We start from the raw sequence: 20,735 nt of genomic DNA, 5'->3' as shown, positions 1-20,735 counted from the left end.
ATATATAATGTATATATAAATATAATGTGTGAAGCAAGTATGCTGGACATTCTGATCAGCAAGCCCTAGGCTCCGTGGTTTAACCCACAGCGCCACCTGGACTGTGGCAGTGGTGCACGCACACTATTTGAATGACAATGCTCATCATGCCCATCTATTTTTTTTGGGGGGGGGGAAGCGACCCCCTGAAATATTTTATTGAAAGGGGCGGGCACCGAAGGGACCATAAGAGTTGGCTCCACTCGTGACGAGGACGCCCTTTCACGCGTTTGCGTGGCAGCACCCGTGTTCTGCGCGTGCAATTCGTTTAGGACCGTGAGATAGGATGCGGTGATGATTCGTGAGGGCGACGCTCTGCGGGGAAACGTTCAACGGCTGTTTTTCGTCAAGGGGGTCGTTGGTTTGTTCTCTCTGAGGGGGACGTATTCGTGAGGGGTTTCCTTTAATGTGTGCAGATAACGTATCTGCGTGAGGCGGAGGCGGAGGCGCGTGCTCCTCCCCCTCCCCCTCGCCCAGCACCGCCCACCGGCCTCTTCTCTCCCGCTGCCACATCGTCCGGCAGCGGCGCCGTCTCCTCCTCCCTCACGCGGGCGGCGGAGGCTCCCCCACCGCCGCGGCTGGAGCCCAGAGCGGGGCGGTGCTTCCACGAAGAAGGCGAACGGGTGGCGCGGCCTTGAAGAGAGCCGGCGGGAAATGGAGCCCTGCTGCCGCTCCCTGGGACGCCTGCTCCGCCAAGGCCGCAGCTGCCGAGCCCGCCTGTTCCCCGTTTGAAAGCTCGCCCGCCCGCCCGCCTCGCAAGCCTTGCTTCTCCTCGGCGGTGGCGGCGCCGGAGATGTGCGAGCGGCCGCCGCCGCCTCCTGCGCCTGCGAAGCCGGGAAGAAGGCGAAGCAGCCGGCCGCTCTGGTCGCCGTAGACGCCGCCGAAGCAGACGCCGCCGTCGCCCGGGCGATGTGGAGTTTGGGCGCGACGGCGCTGCAGCTGCTCTCGCGGGCGGCCAAGCACGCCTTCGCCCAGGGAGCCCGGCAGGACCTGAACCGTTGGCTGCCCCGGCAGGGGGCGGCGGCGGCGGAGCCGGGCGAGGCGCCGGGCCGCGGAGGAGCCTCCGAGGGGCTGTTTTGGGGAGAGCAGAACGGGCTGCACCATTACCCGCCTCCGCCTCCCCACCACCACCCTTCCGTGGAGCCGTCGGTGGAGATCCTGCTGTGCCAGCTGCCCGAAGTGGGTCCCGGCTTGTCCGAGGGCAGGACGTGGCGCTGCTCGGGCTGCCTGCTGGGCACCTGCTGGTGCAAGAGCTGCCTGAGCGCGTGCTTCTTGGCGGCGCTGTGCTTCGCCTCGCTCGCCCTGGTGCGCCGGTACCTGCGGGACCTGATGCTGTGGGCTGAGAGCCTGGACAGCCTGGCCGGCGTGCTGCTCTTCACCGTGGGCTTCATCGTGGTGTCCTTCCCGTGCGGCTGGGGCTACATCCTGCTCAACGTGGCCGCCGGCTACCTCTACGGCTTCGTGCTGGGCATGGGCCTCATGGTGCTGGGGGTCCTCATCGGCACCTTCATCTCCCATGTGGTCTGCAGGAAGCTGCTGGCGGAATGGGTGCTGGCCAGGATCCAGGGCAGCGAGAAGCTCGCCGCTGTTATTCGCGTGGTGGAGGGAGGAAGTGGCCTCAAGGTGGTGGCTCTGGCCAGGCTCACCCCGATACCCTTCGGGCTCCAAAACGCTGTCTTTTCTGTGAGTAGCTCCTTGCCATAAGCTCGGGGGTGTTCAAAGGGATGCCCTTTGCTCTCAGATGCTTGGCTTGTAAAGGACATTAATACAGAATAGAAAGCACTAGAGAGCCATTTGGGAATAGAACATATATTCTGCCAAATCTAGGTTTTGCATTCAAATTGTCTATGGGGAGAATGCAAATTATATTGAAAAGCATTGCCTGTGGAGATAGGCTTGGACATTCAGAACTGTTTCAAAGATTTTTGTTTTTCTCCATGGGAGTGGTTTTGAAAAGTTTGCCATGGAAGCATTTAATATATGGGAACCGTAGGTCTGTCTTGATGATCCAGGAAAGATAAGTAAGGGCCAAATATTGTTGTTGTTGTTTAGTCGTTTAGGCGTGTCCGACTCCCCGTGACCCCATGGACCACAGCACGCCAGGCACTCCTGTCCTGCACCGCCTCCCGCAGTCTGGTCAAACCCATGTTCGTAGCTTCGAGAACACTGTCCAACCATCTCGTCCTCTGTCGTCCCCTTCTCCTAGTGCCCTCAATCTTTCCCAACATCAGGGTCTTTTCCAAGGATTCTTCTCTTCTCATGAGGTGGCCAAAGTATTGGAGCCTCAGCTTCACGACCTGTCCTTCCAGTGAGCACTCAGGGCTGATTTCCTTCAGTTTGGATAGGTTTGATCTTCTTGCAGTCCATGGGACTCTCAAGAGTCTCCTCCAGCACCATAATTCAAAAGCATCAATTCTTCGGCGATCAGCCTTCTTTATGGTCCAGCTCTCACTTCCATACATCACTACTGGGAAAACCATAGCTTTAACTATACGGACCTTTGTAGGCAAGGTGATGTCTCTGCTTTTTAAGATGCTGTCTAGGTTTGTCATTGCTTTTCTCCCAAGAAGCAGGCGTCTTTTAATTTCGTGACTGCTGTCACCATCTGCAGTGATCAAGGAGCCCAAGAAAGTAAAATCTCTCACTGCCTCCATTTCTTCCCCTTCTATTTGCCAGGAGGTGATGGGACCAGTGGCCATGATCTTGGTTTTTTTGATGTTGAGCTTCAGACCATATTTTGCGCTCTCCTCTTTCACCCTCATTAAAAGGTTCTTTAATTCCTTAAGGGCCAAATATTACTTGAATGTATATAATGGTAATCCAACATTCTCTTGTAGATCTGATCTGAAGCAGAGGTGCAGAGGCAAAAGGATTCGCCTCCATCAAATGACACCTTTCCCCCGCTTCTTGCAGGATTATAAAAGCGTAACTTTTAAAACACACAGGGAAAGCTATTTATGGTACAAACCTAAACTCATTGAATACAATGAGACTTGGGAATCATGCATAGGATTGTTCTATTAGAGTGGGGAAATTGGCAGGAAAAGGTGGAAGCATCCTTACCTGCTGCTGCCTCCATTGTTGATTAGTCCCACAGGCAGCAGTATTTTATTAAGGTTCTCTTGGACTGCAATCAACCATTACGCACATTTGAGTGCAACTTGTACTTTGGTCTGAGTAGGATAGTAAATTCCAGCTGCCTCTTTCAGCTTTTTTGAAAAATCTTTATGCCTTTTAAATTACCACATAACTTCAAAAATTCCTTACATGTAATTCCAAAATAATTTTTAAGGAGAATACTCCTGCATCAGAAAAAACTCCGATTTCCTTCTAACATCAAAAGAAAACTCTGTTAGAAGGAAATGAAGGTTCAATAAAAATATGGGGGCCAATTCTGTTCTTCAAATTTATGTGGTATTACTATTTTTCAAACTTGTGTCAACAATCCTCTTGATATTTAAAATAGGGAGGTTTAACTTCACATTTTCCTATAAGAAAGTTGTAGGTACTGTTGAGTTGGGACTCTTGGAAAAAGCACGTGTCTATCTTTGTACAATTTTAAAGCCACAGGAGAGAACTTGCAGCTAACCCTTGCTTGAATGTTATAAAGATTTTAATCAGGTGACTTGATTAAAAACTTGCGTGTGCCTTACTATGTGTAAATAGGTGATCATAATAGGTGTTTTTTTGGCTGGGAAATCTTAACCATATTTTGTAGTTTGCCCTTATTATAATCCCCCCCTCAATAACATGCAGAAAGAACATACAACTATGTAGATCAGCGGCAGTGCTATGCTTCCCCCAGACTATAAACATGTCTTTGGGGGGAAAAACAGCTTACTAGAGTAACTCTTCAATGATATTATTAGTGATAAAGGGGAAAAGCAAGTGTGTTAAAACACCAGCAGTTTGAATTAGGGATAGCTCAGTTGGTAGAGCAGGAGAGACTTAATCTCAGGGTTGTGAGTTCAAACACCATGTTGGCCAAAATATTCCATCATTGCAGGATGTTGGACTAGATGACCCTCGTGGTCCCTTCCAACTCTACAATTCTATGATTCTACATTTGTCACATTCAAGTGCCTTACCAATGCAGTCTTATGGATGCCTACTCAGATGTAAGCCCCACTGAGGTCATTGGGGTTTACTTCCAGGTAATACTGTGTAGGGTTGAGGTATGAAAACTTAAAGATAAAAGTTGGAGTTGACAATCTGGTAACAGTTTATTTTTTAGTACTTTTTAGAGTTTTAATAAACCTTGTGAGCTTACTTTTTAGTAAGTGTGCTTAGAACTGCATCTTCAGTTACTTACTTTGGGATTACTGCTATGATGCTGAGCTTATGTGTTCTTCAGTTTGTGTTTATCCTTATTCTGTGATGCCCTCTTAGATAGTCTCCCAGCTCTTTGAAAGCTGCTTCTGAGTAAACAGCTCTTGTGAAATGACTACAACATTTAAAGGACTGAACCATGTGGGCAGATGCTGATCATATTGGTGTCTCCAAGGAATTGGTTCACGTCTGTGCTGTTCAGTCACTTAAACACTCTCCCAACCCTGTGGGAGCTGTTTACAGATAAGTGGGTTTCACAGTACCAGAAGATTGCCTAAAGGTGCCTGTGTGTTGCTCCTTAAAACGTACTGTGCATTAGTGCACCTGCAACATTTTAATTTGAGCCAGCAATCCTTTTTGGATCAAGTGCCCCAAAGTGTAACTCAGTAACAGTGGATCATAAAAGAGTATGAGACTGTGTGCATTCTTTGATAACAATATCACAGTGGTACTCCTAAGGGATAATAATGAAATTCAATGGAGAGCCTTGTGGCACCTTAAAGGCTTTTATTATGGCAGGACCTTTGGTGCATCCATCTGGTGACATGAGTTCCGCTCCACAAAAGCTTTTGCCATAATCAATTTCCTGGTCTTTAAAGAATTACTCTTTGCTTTTTGCTTCAGCAGACTAACAACCCCACCCTTTTGAAAATTGCTATAATGAAGTCTAGTAATAACTACAAATGGATGAACCATGGAAGACATTCAATCACATCTGTAACTCCTTTCTGGAAAATCATATTTCTACATCTAGCATATGTATGCTGGATACATAGGGACATCTGGATTCTGTAATTTAATAGGACATCTGGAACTCACTCCTTTCTATTACTTTTTCATTCTTTTAATACCTGTGTGAAATTGATACTCTTTGATATGTGTAATATTTCATATACTTTTGCTATATGTAATATTTAATTATACCTTCATGGTCTGTCTTATATGATGGTTTTTCAACTTCTTTATTGTTTTTGGGTTATGCTGTCCTAGTTGTGGCAGCTTTTCACAAAATAAGGATATAACGTAAATGGTGCAACATGTTAGGAGTCTGGTCCTAGCACTTACAGTTGCTTTCTTAATGGCATTCTGCATGGGAATTTCAGGGAACCTAGGAATTTTTAAGTAGTCAGAGAAAAAGTAACCTAAAGACTTGTCATTATAGCACCCATCTGTCTCGAGAGAGAATAGAGTACAACTCTGGGGGTGAAGTCAAATTGCTGGAGAATCACAGCACCTGCTGTGGCTGCAGAGACCAGTAACTTGTAACAGCTGTCTCCTGAGTTGTTTTTGCTGTATTAGCACCAAAGTGACCTCTGGGGCACAAGCCTGGGCAGTGTGTATGGAGGTCCTGGGCTTCCCAGACAACAAGGCTCCCCTCTCGGCCTTGCTGATTTGGTACAAAGGAAAACAAAATACGTTTGGCACCAGCTTGGCTGCAGGAGTTGCTGAAAGGAGGCATACGAGGCATAGGGACTTCACTGTACCTTTTTCACGAATTGCAATGGCAGCAGAGGTTTAGGATCAGAGTTTTCCTTTTCCCTTTTCCTTCCCGAGTTGACAAGCCCAGTTTGCATCTCATTTCCCTTGACAGTACGTGCAGTAACCACCTTCTTGACCATTGAACCCACTGTTGGTCTCGTCCACTCAACCACTGGAGCCTGACTTTGCACACAGGGAGTCCCTAACTCACCATTGGCTACCCTCACCTGGTTTAGCTGGGGTGTGGCTGCTGTCACATGCTGATAGCTTATCAGAGCCACAGGTGAGAGCTGAGTGCAGAGTGGGAATGAAAGGTGGACAAACTACCCCAGAAGGAGCACAACGTGTCCCCCACCAAAGGTACTACCCCTCCCCTAATACCCCATATGCTCCAACTTATAGTTTCATAGAATTCTTACATTCTTACTTCCAAGTCCTTTATGAATATAAACTGATGTGACGTGTGAATTTGTTCAGTGGGGTGTGTATATCAAGCCCTTGAATAATTCTGGAATATCCTAACAGCAACCATCAGGTCATGCTAAACTGTTACAAGAGAGTAGATTCGGAGGTAATTATAATATCAGATGATTTCAGTTAGCTTGAAAACATGGTGGTACTCCCATTACTTCTGTTACTTTTGGAAACTTGCAGAAACTGCTTGTATGTGATTCTAAGTATTCCTTTTAAGATGGAACAGTAAAAAATGCCTGGAAGTACTCCAGTACAGGAAAGGATATACTTTCAGAATTAGTAAATAATAATCTATTGGAATAAAGGTACTTGGAGTCTGTTAGGAACACTTAGATATCCATGCTGCCCAGTCCTAAACTTGTTTACAGTACTTGGAAGTAAATTCCAGTATATTCACTGGGACATAATCCCTCCCTTTTAGGTAAATTAGGATTGCAATCATAAACTAGGTTCATGGTTGTGAAAGGCAGGCATCTTGAGAGAGTGCTTCCTTTTTGAGTGCCTTTAGTTTATCTCTTCTGCAATGCAGTGTGCAGGACTGTATATTAATGGATGCTTGATGCATGAAGCTTTTCCTACAGAGATAAAAAATCTCCGTGTAAGGAAAAATAGTATGCTGTTGCTGGTAAAGTGCAAGACGAGATTTTGCTACAAATAGCAGGATGAATTGATTAAAATCGCCACAAAACCAGACAAATTGAAATCACTTAAATCAAGAGTATCTTATGATTTGTGCTCTTCCTGATCAAGCATCCACATTAGGTGATTACAGTATATAATTTAAGATACTGGTTTGCAACTAAATAAGAACCTTTATACTAGCTGGGACTAGGAGTATGTTCTGAAGCCTTTGATCATTCAGCTAGCATGCCATTAGTGCTACAGAATTATATTTGTGGGAGAGGCAGGAAGGATAGTGCAATTGTGAGATTTGTTGGCCTCTCTATGTACAAATATCGGTGACACTAAGCAATATTACTTATTTGAAGGCTAACTACACAATCCACTGTATGTTTACTTAGATGTGAGTTCTACTCTGTTCACTGGGACTTACTTTCATGTAAGCCCAAGGCTGCAGTTGTATGAATATTTATTTGGGACTAAATCCTATTGAAATGATTGGGACTTCCTTCTAAATCCAAGTGCAGAGAATCACACTGCACACATGAAGGTGAATTTCTCCAAGTGATCAATGGCAATAGCCTCCTTATTTGGTTAGTAGAGTAATAAATATTCAGCACTTGAGAACTGATTTTATTGCAAAGCTCAGGTAGTTGTAAAGCAGTAAAACAACAACACCCAACCCTCTCCCATGAAGGTTGGTCAGTTGATCTGGTGAGAGACAAGATTATGTCTTCTGGACCCAACCCCCTATGATTTGACTATTTTGAGTGGTAGGCTCAAATCAGTACAACATGTCACTTATTGTGTCCTATTTATAATGCTAGACCTCAGAAGTTGGCCTTTTCTCCTCCATTTCTTCCTTTGACATAAAAAGCAAGTGTTAAATCAATCTGCTTGGTAACAGATCATCAGACAATAAAGCTAAAATCCGGCAACCACTTAAACATGGAAGTAAGCCTCATTTAGCTCTGGAACATATTTCTGAGTAGACCAGAATATGCTTGCACTTTAAATGTGGGTATTAACATTTTTCATAAAATTTAAACAATGCTGTCTTTACAAAGAAACTATAATTGAAATATAAAAACAGAAAGGAAAGCAGAAAATGTGATCTAAATTTTCAGCTTCCTGTGATCAAGTTAATAAACGCTCAAGGCCATGCCAATGCTGTTAAGTTGCTTTCAGGACCATGTGTCATCTTCTGGCCCATGCACTCAACAGCATGGGTAAAGGTCAGTGACTTTAAACAAATAAATAAAAGCAAATGGTCCTGAATGTAGGTGTAAGTGCATTGGGTGATGTTGCATATTTATTAGCTTGATCATGAGTGGGTGTGAATTTGCATTATACAGTAATACCTCGGGTTACGAACGCGATTCGTTCCGGATCGCAGTTCGTAACCCGAATAGTTCGCAAACCGAGCGCGATGGGCGCCGCCATTTTGCGCATGCGCAAAGCGCGATTTTCACGCTTTGCGCATGCGCAAATCGCGCGATCGCGCGCGTGCGGCTTATGCGCGCGCGCGCGGGGCGAAAACACTTCCGGGTTTGCGCAGTTCGTAACCCGAACTGTTTGCAAACCGAGGTGGTCGTAACCCGAGGTACGACTGTATTCTATTTTCTTCCACAGTTAGAAGCCACTGTGTTTAGTTGCAACCAGGAAAACATTGCACTGAGGACTAGGCTAATGTTTATCCAGCGTGTCAGGTCAAAGGTAGTTCTTGACTCTTAGAGTGACAGCATTTCCAGAAAGATTAATACAGTAGTATTTGACAGTGAAGTAGTTAGCAGCCCACATGTCTTATCAGATAAACTACTTTTGAAAAAGCATGTCTTATTCTTGAGATGTATGCTTTCTCTCTCTCTGAGATATATAAGCAAAAATACAAATACGAGAGGAAAAATTGTACGCAATTTTGCGTAAGACTATCCAGATAAAATACAGTGGTATCTCGGTTTTTGAACATCTCCATGTTCGAATCTCCATGAACATTTCTGTTTTCGAATGCCGTAAACTTGGAAGTACGGTAAATGCTTTGGTTTTCAAACACACCATGGAAGTCAAACATGCCACGTGGCTTCTGCTGAGTGCAAGCTCCTGAGGCAGGCATCCCAAAACTTCAGCCCTCCAGATGTTTTGGGCTACAGTTCCCATCTTCCCTGACCATTGGTCCTGTTAGCTAGGGATCATGGGAGTTGTAGGCCAAAAGATCTGGAGGGCCGCAGTTTGGAGATGCCTGTCCTGAGGCCTAGCTGTTGGTTGTTGAGTCCTTGGTTTTTGAACGTTTCAGAACCCGAACAGTCTTCTGGAATGGATTACGTTCAAAAACTGAGGTACCACTGTACTCATCTCTGCAGGAGAATGTTATAGTAGACATTCCAACACTGAACAAAAGGTTTCATTCTATTTTATTAACTTTGTCGAACTCACAAAATCATTCATTTTGGTTGTATTCAGAGCCTTTCTCATCCATTTTAATGTTGAAGAGTACCCCCTTTTTAATATCTGTCAATTACAACTTTAGGGCTAATAACAGGTTGTCAATTAATGCATTTTTCAGATGAAAAAGCAAAAAACAAACAAACCCAAAAACCCAACAACCCAAGGTTTTGAATTAATTAATTTGCATTTAAATAACAATATCACAAATGGATCTAATTTCAGTTTACACCTGGCCATCTGATATATTACATCAATCACTTTCTTCCAAACTTCAACAACTGGAAGGCATTTCCTTCACAACTGCATGAAGGTGACACCTGATGATTGACATCTCCATCATTTATTATAGGTTCCATACATATTGTTGACTTTATGTGGGGTGAAGAACTATTTGCATAATGATTTATATTGTGTTTCAGATTTAAGCAATATGAGAAGGATCTGATAGACTAAAAACATATGGCTGTTACCTTTTTTAAATCATTGGCCCCTGCCCTTCATCAGTTGAACTTTAAGGACATTCACACACTTTCACTGTGCACAATATGAAAATATTCCTGAGTAATTTTGAGGTGATTCAAAAGGTGTTTCATGAATGTGGCTGTTTGTTTGTCTGGTTATAATACTTATATTCCGTTTGATAGATCCAATAAGTCCAAAATATTTTAAGATCCAAAATATTTTAATGATATGGTTGCATTCAATGATAGTTTTAGGAAGAGAAATAATATAGCATCCATATGATGCTAGGCTATTTTGGAAGCATTTCCTTTCTTCATCCGTGGTCTTCCCTGCTGTTGCCAGGTAGCAATCCCACTGAGGATCTCTGAGGCAAAGGAACTAAGGCTCAGCAGCTGGACCTCACTCAGCCCATGATGGAGGCAAGTCTTGGTCAAATCAAGTAGCTATTGTCTTCCTTCTTCAAAATCTACCTTGAAGAAAGACCACAACTACTTCCTCCTACCTTGAAGAAAGACTTCCTTAATACCAACTGTATGTAACATTTGGTAGTAACTTATTTTGGGCTCTATCCTAATCCTTGTTCTAAGGAGCTCAGGGAAAGATGATAGTATTGTTGAAATGAAGAGAGACCGAATTCCCTATCCCCAGGATGCATGAGGTAGAGAGGAGGGTGGGTGGTGGGGAGGTAAAATCAATTAAAAATTATGATCCTGTCTTTAAAAAAAAATCTGAATTTTAATACAAACATGTTGAAAGGCACAGCATTTATTACTGTGTGTGTCCCTTGGTCCCAGGTAATTATATTTTCCACCTACGTGTTCACTTCTTATATTATAAATATTTATGATGCTACCAGGCAAAAATCCTGGGCGTTTGTTTTTCATATCATGGAGGAATACAGTTTTGTGAGGCAGCTACTACAGCCAGCAAACATTTTAGGCACAGCCAATTGATATGCAATTGCCGACGTGCAGGTCCTTTTGGACCCAGAAGAAGGCGGAACAGAGGTGGCCAATGTGCTGGGCGGCCAGAACGGAACCCCCACGTGAAATGGTTGCCACCTGCATCTGCAAAATTCTAGGCACTTGCTACCATCTGATCTTAGTCACAGTTATGTAGAAGTAAGCCTCACTTTGTTCAGTGGGACTTACAGTACTTCCTTATAACTGATCAAAGGACTACAACCTTAGCCTTCAAGTAAGCGGTCTTGCTTAGTATTCTTGCATGTCTACAGCAAAAGCCAAAAAGACATAATTATGTTTCATAAATCTGTGGTGCTAAAGGTTTTGAATTATGCTCCTAGATTACATAAAGATAGATAAAGATAGATGTTTTAATTGTTAAAGTAGCCCGTTAGTACACATATATTTAGGAAGGGTATGAATTTCAAAATGAGGAACTTAATAGAAGTTTATTATTCTAAATGGTCTTTTTTCTTTTTCCTGGTAACTTAAATCAAAATAGATAACTAAATTAAAACCAGTCTACCCTACTTGCAAAGCAGTGTGAGAAATAAATAAAAAAGAATAAATATCTGATTAGCCCTCTGTCTCTCAACCAAGAAAGAAACTTCCTTCAACTGTGCAGAATTTGTGGTTTGCTTCTTAGTGGATCACTATGGTGTGTGGTCTCCAAGCTTAGATGTTCTGCATTCCCCCCCCCCCCCCAAAAAAAAGAAAGAAAAGAAAAATGGTGTTGAGATGAAATCTTATCTGGATCCCTCTGAGGTCTAAACTGCACATGATGCATTGCCTGCTGTGTCCTTTGGGGTTCTTTTATTTACTAGTAAGTGTGTGTACACATGTGTCTGGGACTCAGGGCAGCTTTGCATAGATAAAATAGAAAAACCTGAAAAACAAAAGACAATAATTAAAATAATTTAAGATACGGTAGATCTATTAAAAACACAGGCAACAATAAAAGCATGTTGGAATAGAAACATCTTGACCTTACAGCGGAAGGACAGCAAGGAGGGAGCTTGTCTACTTTGTCTAGGAAGGGAGTTCTGAGATCTTGGAGCAGTCACCAAGAAGGCACTCTCCCATGTCCATGCTAAGATTTCCTGCAATGATAGCAGGACTGAGAGAAGGGCCTCCCTCGCCTGAAGACCTAAGAGCCTGGGCAGGTTCATATGAGAGAATAGGGGTCTTTCAGATAGCTTGAGGTTGGAGTGGCATCTCAGTGACAGACCCTGCTCCCATTGCACACAAGCTCGTTTGAACATCTGTCTTCTATCGAGTCGGACTGTTGCTTCAACACTGACTGGCAGCAGCTTTCCAGGACAGGAGTCTTTCCCAGCCTTACTTGGAGGTGCTGGGGATTGCTGAATATGAAGCATGTACTCTGCCACTGAGCTGTAGCCTTTCCCCCAAACTTTCTTTAAGGATTTGGGTGCCTATGTTTGTATGGGCCAGGGGTGGAGTCCGCTGACCCTTTTTTATCCCTCTTCCTGCCATGTGAATCCTTTCTTCATGGTTAAAATGCCTATAAAGGTTTTAAAAATAATCTTATGAATTGAGTTCTTACAGGTTTCTCTTTCCCCCAACATTACAGTTTTAAAAAAAGGTTCTGATGTAAAAATAGATATGCAAATGGTTGTATCAAATGTGTCCCCTAATTTTATTTAAGCATATTTAAGTATATTTTCTATATTTGAAAAATGCATGGTGACTTTAGATAGGATTTAACTGCATCTTGCTAATGAGTTCATTAGACATGCCTCTTTCCTGCTCTATAATACTTAGTCCAGAGCCATTTTAGGATGAAAGATGAAGCAAAGATCATGATCTGTACAGATAACATCTTACCAGTAGCCTGGGTACATTACAGGCTGAACAAGTTTACTGTCGAGAGGTGTTCATCTAATCCTTGTGATTGTTTCAGAGTACGATCAAATTTAATGAGTGCCCTACTTAGTATATCTGGTTTCTAATTTAATATTTAAAAGGCAGAGAAAGTACTAGTTGCATCCTCCTGGCAATAAAGTAGGTCTCCCATGTGTAAGCTTTTGTAATGTCCCAGATTTCAACAGAATGACAAAAGTTATCAGAAAGTGCCTTTTGGATATATAACACTGGTAAGTTTATTCACATACCTGTCAATAAAATTTTCTCTAAATCTTCTGCCTAAATTGAATTCATGCTACTGGTGCAAATACTTTCTTGGAGAAGTACTGTAATAAATTGCCTAAAATTGTGGAAGAACTGTTTCACTACTCAAGTGTTTCAGCTGATCACCTTACTGGAGTATTTGATTACTCATGTCACAGCTTCATTTTGAAGAGATATTGTTAAAATACCAACACTATTCTAAAATAGTGGCTACTGACTATGTTGTGAAACATATTTTTTAAATCATCATTCTAATGCTACATAATGCTGAAATGAATAGAATATCATTTTAACATGTCTTAGTGTCTGCTGGGAAAATCTGTTTTCATTAAAACTTTAGAAGCTGTTTGGGTCTTCGTGTTGCTTGACTTAGGAACATATTTTAGACCAGCCATGTTGCACTTCAGGCCCCCGCACCTGTGAAGTGGATTTGGAAAAAACATTCATATGACATCAGGTGCTGTAGTGGTGACGTCTCTGTGCCTAATTCCAAAAGGAAAATTGGGAGCGCAGTATAGGTGCACTTCTGATTCTTTCATTCCAGTGACTGCTTCAGTTTGGCTCTTTAAAAATTGGTGCCAGATTCAACTGGAAAAGAAGAATTGGGAGGGCATTTAGAGTGCATTCCTGATTCTTCTTTTGCAGCTAGGGTTTAAAATTTGAATCATCTGATGTCATATGATGACAGATGATGGACTGGTGGGTGGCCTTGCTCACCTGTCAAAGTCGCCTGTGGGTGGGCCAGTTGAGGGTCTGGTTTGTCAGCTGCATCAAGTTTCCTTGAAGCTTCAGCTGTTGGAGAATGCAGCACCCCTGATGTTGACAAAGTGATAAACAATTAGGCCAACTCTTAATCAGCTTTACTGGCTACCTGTTGGCTTCTAGGTGCAATTTAAATTGCTGGTATTGACTTTTAAAGCAGGCTTCCTTAAACTCGGCCCTCCAGATGTTTTGAGACTACAATTCCCATCATCGCTGACCACTGGTCCTGCTAGCTAGGGATCATGGGAGTTGTAAGCCAAAAACATCTGGAGGGCCGAGTTTGAGGAAGCCTGTTTTAAAGCCACCACTGTGGGGGTGAGGAGTTGCAGTGGTAGAGATAGATTAGGTAGTTATTTGTGGCCCTCTTTTTTAGTCCCTGTGTGGTATGATTGGTAGTAATATAGAATGGTGTATGTTTTATTGTTTCTACTCATTGTTCTTGCATTGTTCTATTATTCAAATAACATTTGTATGTTTAAGTGGTTTTATCAGATATTTTATGTTCCCTTGGAAAACACCTGGTTTTGTTAGGTGGCTGACAAGGCTATAAAACAAATAGAAAAGGTTAAGGTACCCCTGACCGTTAGGTCCAGTCACGGACGACTCTGGGGTTGCGGCACTCATCTCGCTCTATAGCCTGAAGGAGCTATAGAGCTGACGTTTGTCCACAGACAGCTTCCGGGTCATGTGGCCAGCATGACTAAACCACTTCTGGCGAAGCAGAACATCTCACGGAAACGCCGTATACCTTCCCACTGGAGCGGTCCTATTTATCTACTTGCACTTTGATGTTCTTTCGAACTGCTAGGTGGGCAGGAGCTGGGAGAGAACAACGGGAGCTCACCCCATGGGGATTCGAACCGCTGACCTTCTGATCAGCAAGCCCTAGGGCTCTGTGGTTTAGACCACAGCGCCACCTGCGTTCCTTAAAACAAATAGAACTAAACTACAAATTAGAAACTGTATTTCTAAATATATGGAAAAAGCCTACCAGCAGTTGGGCTATTAAACATGACATACTAGATTACTTTCAGAGCCTCAACACTGTTGGCAGTATGTGTCGTCACAGGCCTCTAGTATAAGTACTAGAATGTTTTTTTGTCTTCCTGCGGGCAAGCTCCTACTTGGAATGTATTACCAAAGGTAACTTATAAATACATTCATATTTTAAAATATAATGTGTTTGTCATACTGTATTAATAAATACTTGGCTATTTATCAAAGGAGCCACACCCTGGGAACGGCTTCAACTGGCTGGCTAAACCAGGTGAGGGTAGCTGATGGGTCTCAAACCCTTGGTGAGTTAGGGACTTCTGCATGCAAAGACAGGCTCTGGCAGATTGAGCAGATGAGACCAATAGTGGGTCCAACAGTCAAGAAGGCGATTTCTGCACATGCTGTAGGGAAATGAGGGGCATATGGGGCTCATCAACCTGGGAAGGATAACAGTTGCTTGCATGATATCTTTGGGAGAAGAAAAGGCTAAGGAATAAACCCTGCAGAAATCTGGAGTGGAGTCCCTAAAGCGGTTGGATGGCACCTTGTATGCCTCCTTCTGCCAACTCCTGCAGCCAAGCTGATGTTAAACCTATTGTCCTGCTTTCCTTTGGACCACATCAGCCAGGCTGAGGGGGGGGGGGAAGCCCAGCACCTCTATACACAATGCCCAGGCTTTGCCCCAAGGAGGTTACTTCAGAGCTCCTAATGCAGGGTTTGACTTCACCTCTGGAGGTGCACTCCATTGTCTCTCAAGACAGCCAGATGCCAACAAAAATAGCAAAAACCTGTCATAATCTCAAATTCTGTTTGAAAGTTATTTATTGTTTACCCCCTATTTCACTAAGGGGTTCAAGGCAGTATACATGATCCCTCCCCACTTTTTTTAATCCTTATGTCTCCTCAATACACCTTCTGTCATTATGGTATATCACAATAACTCAAGATTTTAAAAGATTATGGTTATTTTCCATAATCCTCATCTTGTATCCTTTATTGTAAAACTTTAATTTTCATTGTACAAAAATTTGGGGCAAGCGGTGTGATGTCTGTAGAAAGTGGTTCAAATAAAATAAGAACGGGAGCATCACTCTGGACTGTGGTGCAGAAATATAGTCATGAATGGCTTCTTAAGAACACTACAGTGTTTTGAGAAAAAGCTTCCAATTTATTTCCAAATCTAAATCTGATGAAACACCCTTAAAAACAAAATGAAAGGAATCTGGTATGGATTGCAGAGTTCTGCAGTTGCAGGAATTGTAGTAAATGGCATATCCTACTTGAACTGTACAGTCAAAAGCTATACAAAAAAGTTGGAAAAGAGAGATTTAACTGGAAGAACTAATAGGTGTATTTTCATAAATGTATTCGGTGGAATTTTCCATGTAGCTACTTATTTACTTCCTGCTTTGAACCTTTTCCTGAAATAAGTTATGCATCTAGTAATCTAAAATGATTGTAATATTATTTTAATTTTCACTTTTAGCATTCATAAATAATTTTTGAAATCCTTATGCCAATTAAAATATGTAAAAATATTTTCCCAGTAGACTTACGTAGCTTCATAGATGTCATGGATTTTGTACTTCAAAATAAATTTTAATTACCTGATGTTCAAATATAAACACTATGGCTGTACTATTAGGTCTATTGAAATAAGTCATTCCTGTTAGCCTTGGGGCTGGTGATGGTGTCTTTGGGAGATTTAGAACATGTAAACTAATCAAGAGAATACCTTTTTTCAGGTTACATTTTATGCCTTCTTTTTTATTTAGATAACAGATCTTTCCTTACCGAACTATCTGGTGGCTTCTTCCATTGGATTGCTTCCAACTCAACTCTTAAACTCCTATCTGGGCACCACCTTGCGCACTATGGAGGATGTCATTGCAGAACAAAGTGTTAGTGGCTACTTCATTTTTAGTTTACAGGTAAGCCATTTTTTAGCCCTTACTCAAAAAATTCATTTTGTCTCTTTACGGTATGTGTTTAATGAAAAGTAAGTCCCACTGTCTTAAATGGTATTCACTCCCAGGTAATCTGCCTGGTTAATATTGGCTTGGATTGTAAGGCTCCTTTTATTTATATTATACTGTACTGTAGTGCAATTCTCTTTGAAAGCCATCCAAGTTGGAGGCCCATCACACTGTCTTGTGGGGGTTGAGTTTTGTAGTTTGAGTATATGTTGTGTGAAGAAGTACTTTCTTTTGTCTGTCCTGACTCTCCGTACATTTATTGAAGCCTCGGGTTATATGATATGAGAGAAGGAGAAAAACACATTCCCTGTACTTTCTCTGCACTGCACATATGTGAATTTGACATTCTATTTAACGCAGTTGCTGCTAGCATGACCTGTAAAGCCTATTTAAAAGTTCACCTTTCTCCCATACTTTGAATCTTTTCCTTGTGCTTATTACTGCTGTTGAAAATATTTTTTAAAAAGCACTATCACTTCTGTTTCATTCACAGATTGTAATAAGTATAGGCCTCATGTTTTATGTTGTCCACCGGGCTCAAGTGGAATTGAATGCAGCCATAGTCGCATGTGAAATGGAAATGAAGACATCACTTGTTAAAAGCAGTCTACCAAGCAACAGCAATTCATCCTTTTGCAGCAAGAGGACGCTTGCATTTTCTGGAGGAGGAATCAACATTGTATGAGTTCCCCTCCCCCTCTCCTCTTGAAGTATTATATTAACTTTCTTTGTGAATCTGGACAACCTAACATATTGCCTAGACATCTCAAAAAGATTTAAATCCCAAACAGTGGAGGATGCATTATAGTTCAAACAACCTTGGTGGTTTTTAAATTGCAAAATGGGCAGCTTTTTGTAAGGTGGCTAAGTGACTGTAAATATAGATGTAAGTCTGGCTGCACCTTTTGTCATTATTATACGTGTCATGGCCTGTAGTCTGCACTTTAGGTTTGTTTTGTGTTTCCTTTTTCAAACGGAGAAAAAAATGCCCCTGAAGCAAATATTCCCCCCCCCCCGCTTAGCGTTATTTATAAGGCTGACTAATAATATACAGTAGATCTATAATACTGGCGAATGAGTGTAAAGTATGCAACTCCATGTACAGTACTCTTGAATGTGCTTAGCTTTCAAAGTATTTCCAGAAAGCAGTATGTTCTTCTGTCACAAGCGGCAATCCAGCAAAGGGAAGGTTCTGCTTCTTAGGGCTGGGAAAGGCAAAACTTTCTGAAAAGGACAGCTCTCTCTCTCTCCCAGTATCCACAGTCATTTCCTGTCTGCGACAGGTTACAGGGTTTCTCCACAGTTCTTTTGGGGACCTGCTAAAAAGGAAAGTGCGGGAGCATTTTTGCTATTTGGGGACTATTTGGCTCCCTTACCTTGCTTTTTTCTTTTATTTCTTGTGGGGCCAGGGGGAGAACACATTATATAAATATTTGGTTGAATGTATTTTTGTAAGCCACTGAAATATTGTGGAGCCATTCATAATTTTTCACGCAAGTTTAAATCCTACATTGTGGGACTGAAGTGCTCTTATATAATGTTTAAGTTACACTGTGTAATATGCAAAGTAAAAGAGAAACTACAAAGAACTTAATATGATTGTGGCCAATAGCAGTCTGAGGGAGAACTTGTAGGTGAAATACAAGTCTGACCTGGTTTTATCATCCTCGTTAGTGACGAAAAGGGCTCTTCCATTGCAATCCCATTTCTAGCTAGCTAGAGTTTGGGGAGCGGGGTGTAGATCGGCTTCGCTTTGTACTGAGCACCATAAGACTTGCAAAGCAGGAGGAACTAAATCTCTCTGAAAATACTATGGTACTAACAAATAACGTGGCCTTTATTTTATGGGGAAGACCTTTTGGTTTTTCTTTAATAAAAGCTTTAAAAATCAACACAGTTCCTCCCTAATACTTTCCTCCAGTCATCAAATGATGCTCTTCTGGTATGTTTTGTGCAGTACGTTGGTACTTGCACCAGTGAAATGCTGTGAAGATGCTGTGCATGTGCCCCTTCTTCTTTGCATGTGTAAAACATTTGCAAAAATTAGGAGAAACAGGTTTTCCATCTTTAAAAAATAAAGGACTAGAAAAGGGCAGATATGTCTTTCAAGGCTCAGGAATCCATAAATGTTTTTAAAAGAATATATTTCATATGATGTGATGGACTCTCCACAGAAGGATCGCCAGGTCTCTTCTCCGTGGGTTTGAACAGACTGAAATAATCTTGTGTGTGTCAGTACCGTAATTCTTTACAGATACATATTTGTATACTCTCAAAGATGCTTCATAGAAGTTGGAACCAGCACAAAACTACTTTGAACTCGAATAACCTTATTTTTTTTGTCTTAATTAGTTTGTTGTTAACAATAAAGTACAATTTGGGCTGTTACGATTTTGTGTTAACTTATTGCCCCCCCTTTCTTTTTTGTATGTGTGTCACCTGGTTGCAATCAGTTTTGGGTTTTTTGTTTTTTTTGCCAGTTGTGTGTAAACTACCATCTGTAGAAAACAAGGGCCACAGTCTAAAACCATATGTCCATTAGCTTCAGTGGGCTTAATGCCACCTAACTTTTGTGTTTGATTGTGGCAAATTGCTTACAGGGTTATAGTTCGGAATAGTTTGCCATTGAGAATATACCATACTTTTTTTTGGTACAGTAATTGCACTGTTCCAATATGTCCCCAGTCACCTTGAAATGGTGGTCATACATCTTAGCAACATTTCCTTTCTTGAATCCATTGACGTTTCTGGAACTACTTGCAAGCAACTGTTTGGGGTGGAATTTAGCGTTATTCTCCTACACCTGCATTAGTTTGTCCCTTTTGAAAACTGACAGTTCGGTTACTATTTAAGGGCACGGTTTGACAGTGAAAGACTGCTGATCCCTTTGTTACCAAGCATTTTTATTTGAAAAGTAACTCCAGTAAGCAAAGTAACCTGGGTGTCATCCCACTTAAGACTTTACCAATACATGTATTTTGTGGACTCCTTTGATGACAACAATAAAGAAGACTTTGCAAAGCTGTATTCTCAAGTGCTTTTAGTTCCATTGTGTTTTGCAACCAAATTAACTTCACTGTGTAAACATTTTAAAACAATCTCCTTAAAGTTTCTGCTTTTGGCGTGATAACTTGTGTACAAGTTAATAGAAAATATGCATAAAAGTCCCCCCCTTTTGTATCTTGCCAATCATTTTATACAATAAATTCACTCTTTATTCTGCTTGTGTAGATGTGAGCTTTAAGTCTTCTACTGTAGCATGTGGCTTGGCTCATTTGATAGAGCCACCTATGTACTGTATTACTGAAACTGAACTGTTACTTTGAAGCAGACAGCCATCACTGGTAGGAGGCCTCTTGTCGCTCCTGCTCAATGTGGATTAAGCTATAGGCATTGGCTCCCTTTGTATGTTAGTATGTGGAGGATCTTATTTAGACTTAGAACACAGGAAGGTCTGTCTAGTCGAGCATCCCGTTCTTTTGTGGCCAACCATATGCCTACCAGAAGTCCTTAAGCAGGGCTGCTTAAAATAGAGGAGAAAACTTGGCATGAATACTGCTTCTGTATCCTGCTCTGTTTTAATGGCCGCATCAGAAATCTGTGTGTTATCCAAATACTTTCCATGCACGTTAAGAAAAAAAATTGTGTGATGTCTGGAATTTTTGGAATGTTAAAAACCTTTTTGCATCAAGCCAATTGCTTTCTTGGAATATTTTAACATCTCTTTCATGCCAAGTCTTATAATCTCATAAGACCTGGCGTGTGTGTTGGGGTAGGGGCGTCAGGGCAGTTGAGTGAGAGAATGGGTGTGTTCACAGTATATGTACAGTATGTGGCTTTGGTCCTACCCCCCCCCCCATCCCATGTGACAGTGAGGGAGAAATTCCCCACCCCTGTCCTAGAGCCAAATAAGCCTTGTGGAAAATACCTAGGGGCTTGACAGAACCACTGGCACTGACCTGTATTGTCACACATAAAGCAGGGGCCTGGTCTCATTTTGAATGTGTTTTACATATGATGCACCGAACGTGACTTTTGTCAT

General features: G+C 42.0%; 1 protein-coding gene across 1 annotated transcript; it reads left to right on the top strand.

Moving 5' to 3' along the window:
- Window positions 1-171: 171 nt before the first annotated feature.
- TMEM64 (transmembrane protein 64) lies at window positions 172-19,720 on the top strand. Its single transcript, XM_035125762.3, has 3 exons — window positions 172-1,722; window positions 16,493-16,648; window positions 17,187-19,720. Exons 1-3 carry the CDS (start codon window positions 949-951, stop codon window positions 17,376-17,378), a joined length of 1,122 nt encoding a protein of 373 aa, XP_034981653.2. The 5' UTR covers window positions 172-948; the 3' UTR covers window positions 17,379-19,720.
- Window positions 19,721-20,735: the final 1,015 nt, after the last annotated feature.

This window comes from Zootoca vivipara, chromosome 8 (assembly GCF_965207765.1).
Source record: "Zootoca vivipara chromosome 8, rZooViv2.hap1.1, whole genome shotgun sequence".
Lineage (NCBI taxonomy): Eukaryota > Metazoa > Chordata > Lepidosauria > Squamata > Lacertidae > Zootoca > Zootoca vivipara.
The sequence above is the reverse complement of the archived record's forward strand: the minus strand, read 5'-3'. Positions and strand labels throughout refer to the sequence as shown.

Bases quoted from the DNA above. Each gene is read 5' to 3' on its own strand.
- TMEM64 (XM_035125762.3), top strand. From the start codon at position 949: ATGTGGAGTTTGGGCGCGACGGCGCTGCAGCTGCTCTCGCGGGCGGCC. The intron at 1,723-16,492 runs GTGAGTAGCTCC...TTTTTTATTTAG, and splicing joins TCCAAAACGCTGTCTTTTCT to ATAACAGATCTTTCCTTACC. The intron at 16,649-17,186 runs GTAAGCCATTTT...TTTCATTCACAG, and splicing joins ACTTCATTTTTAGTTTACAG to ATTGTAATAAGTATAGGCCT.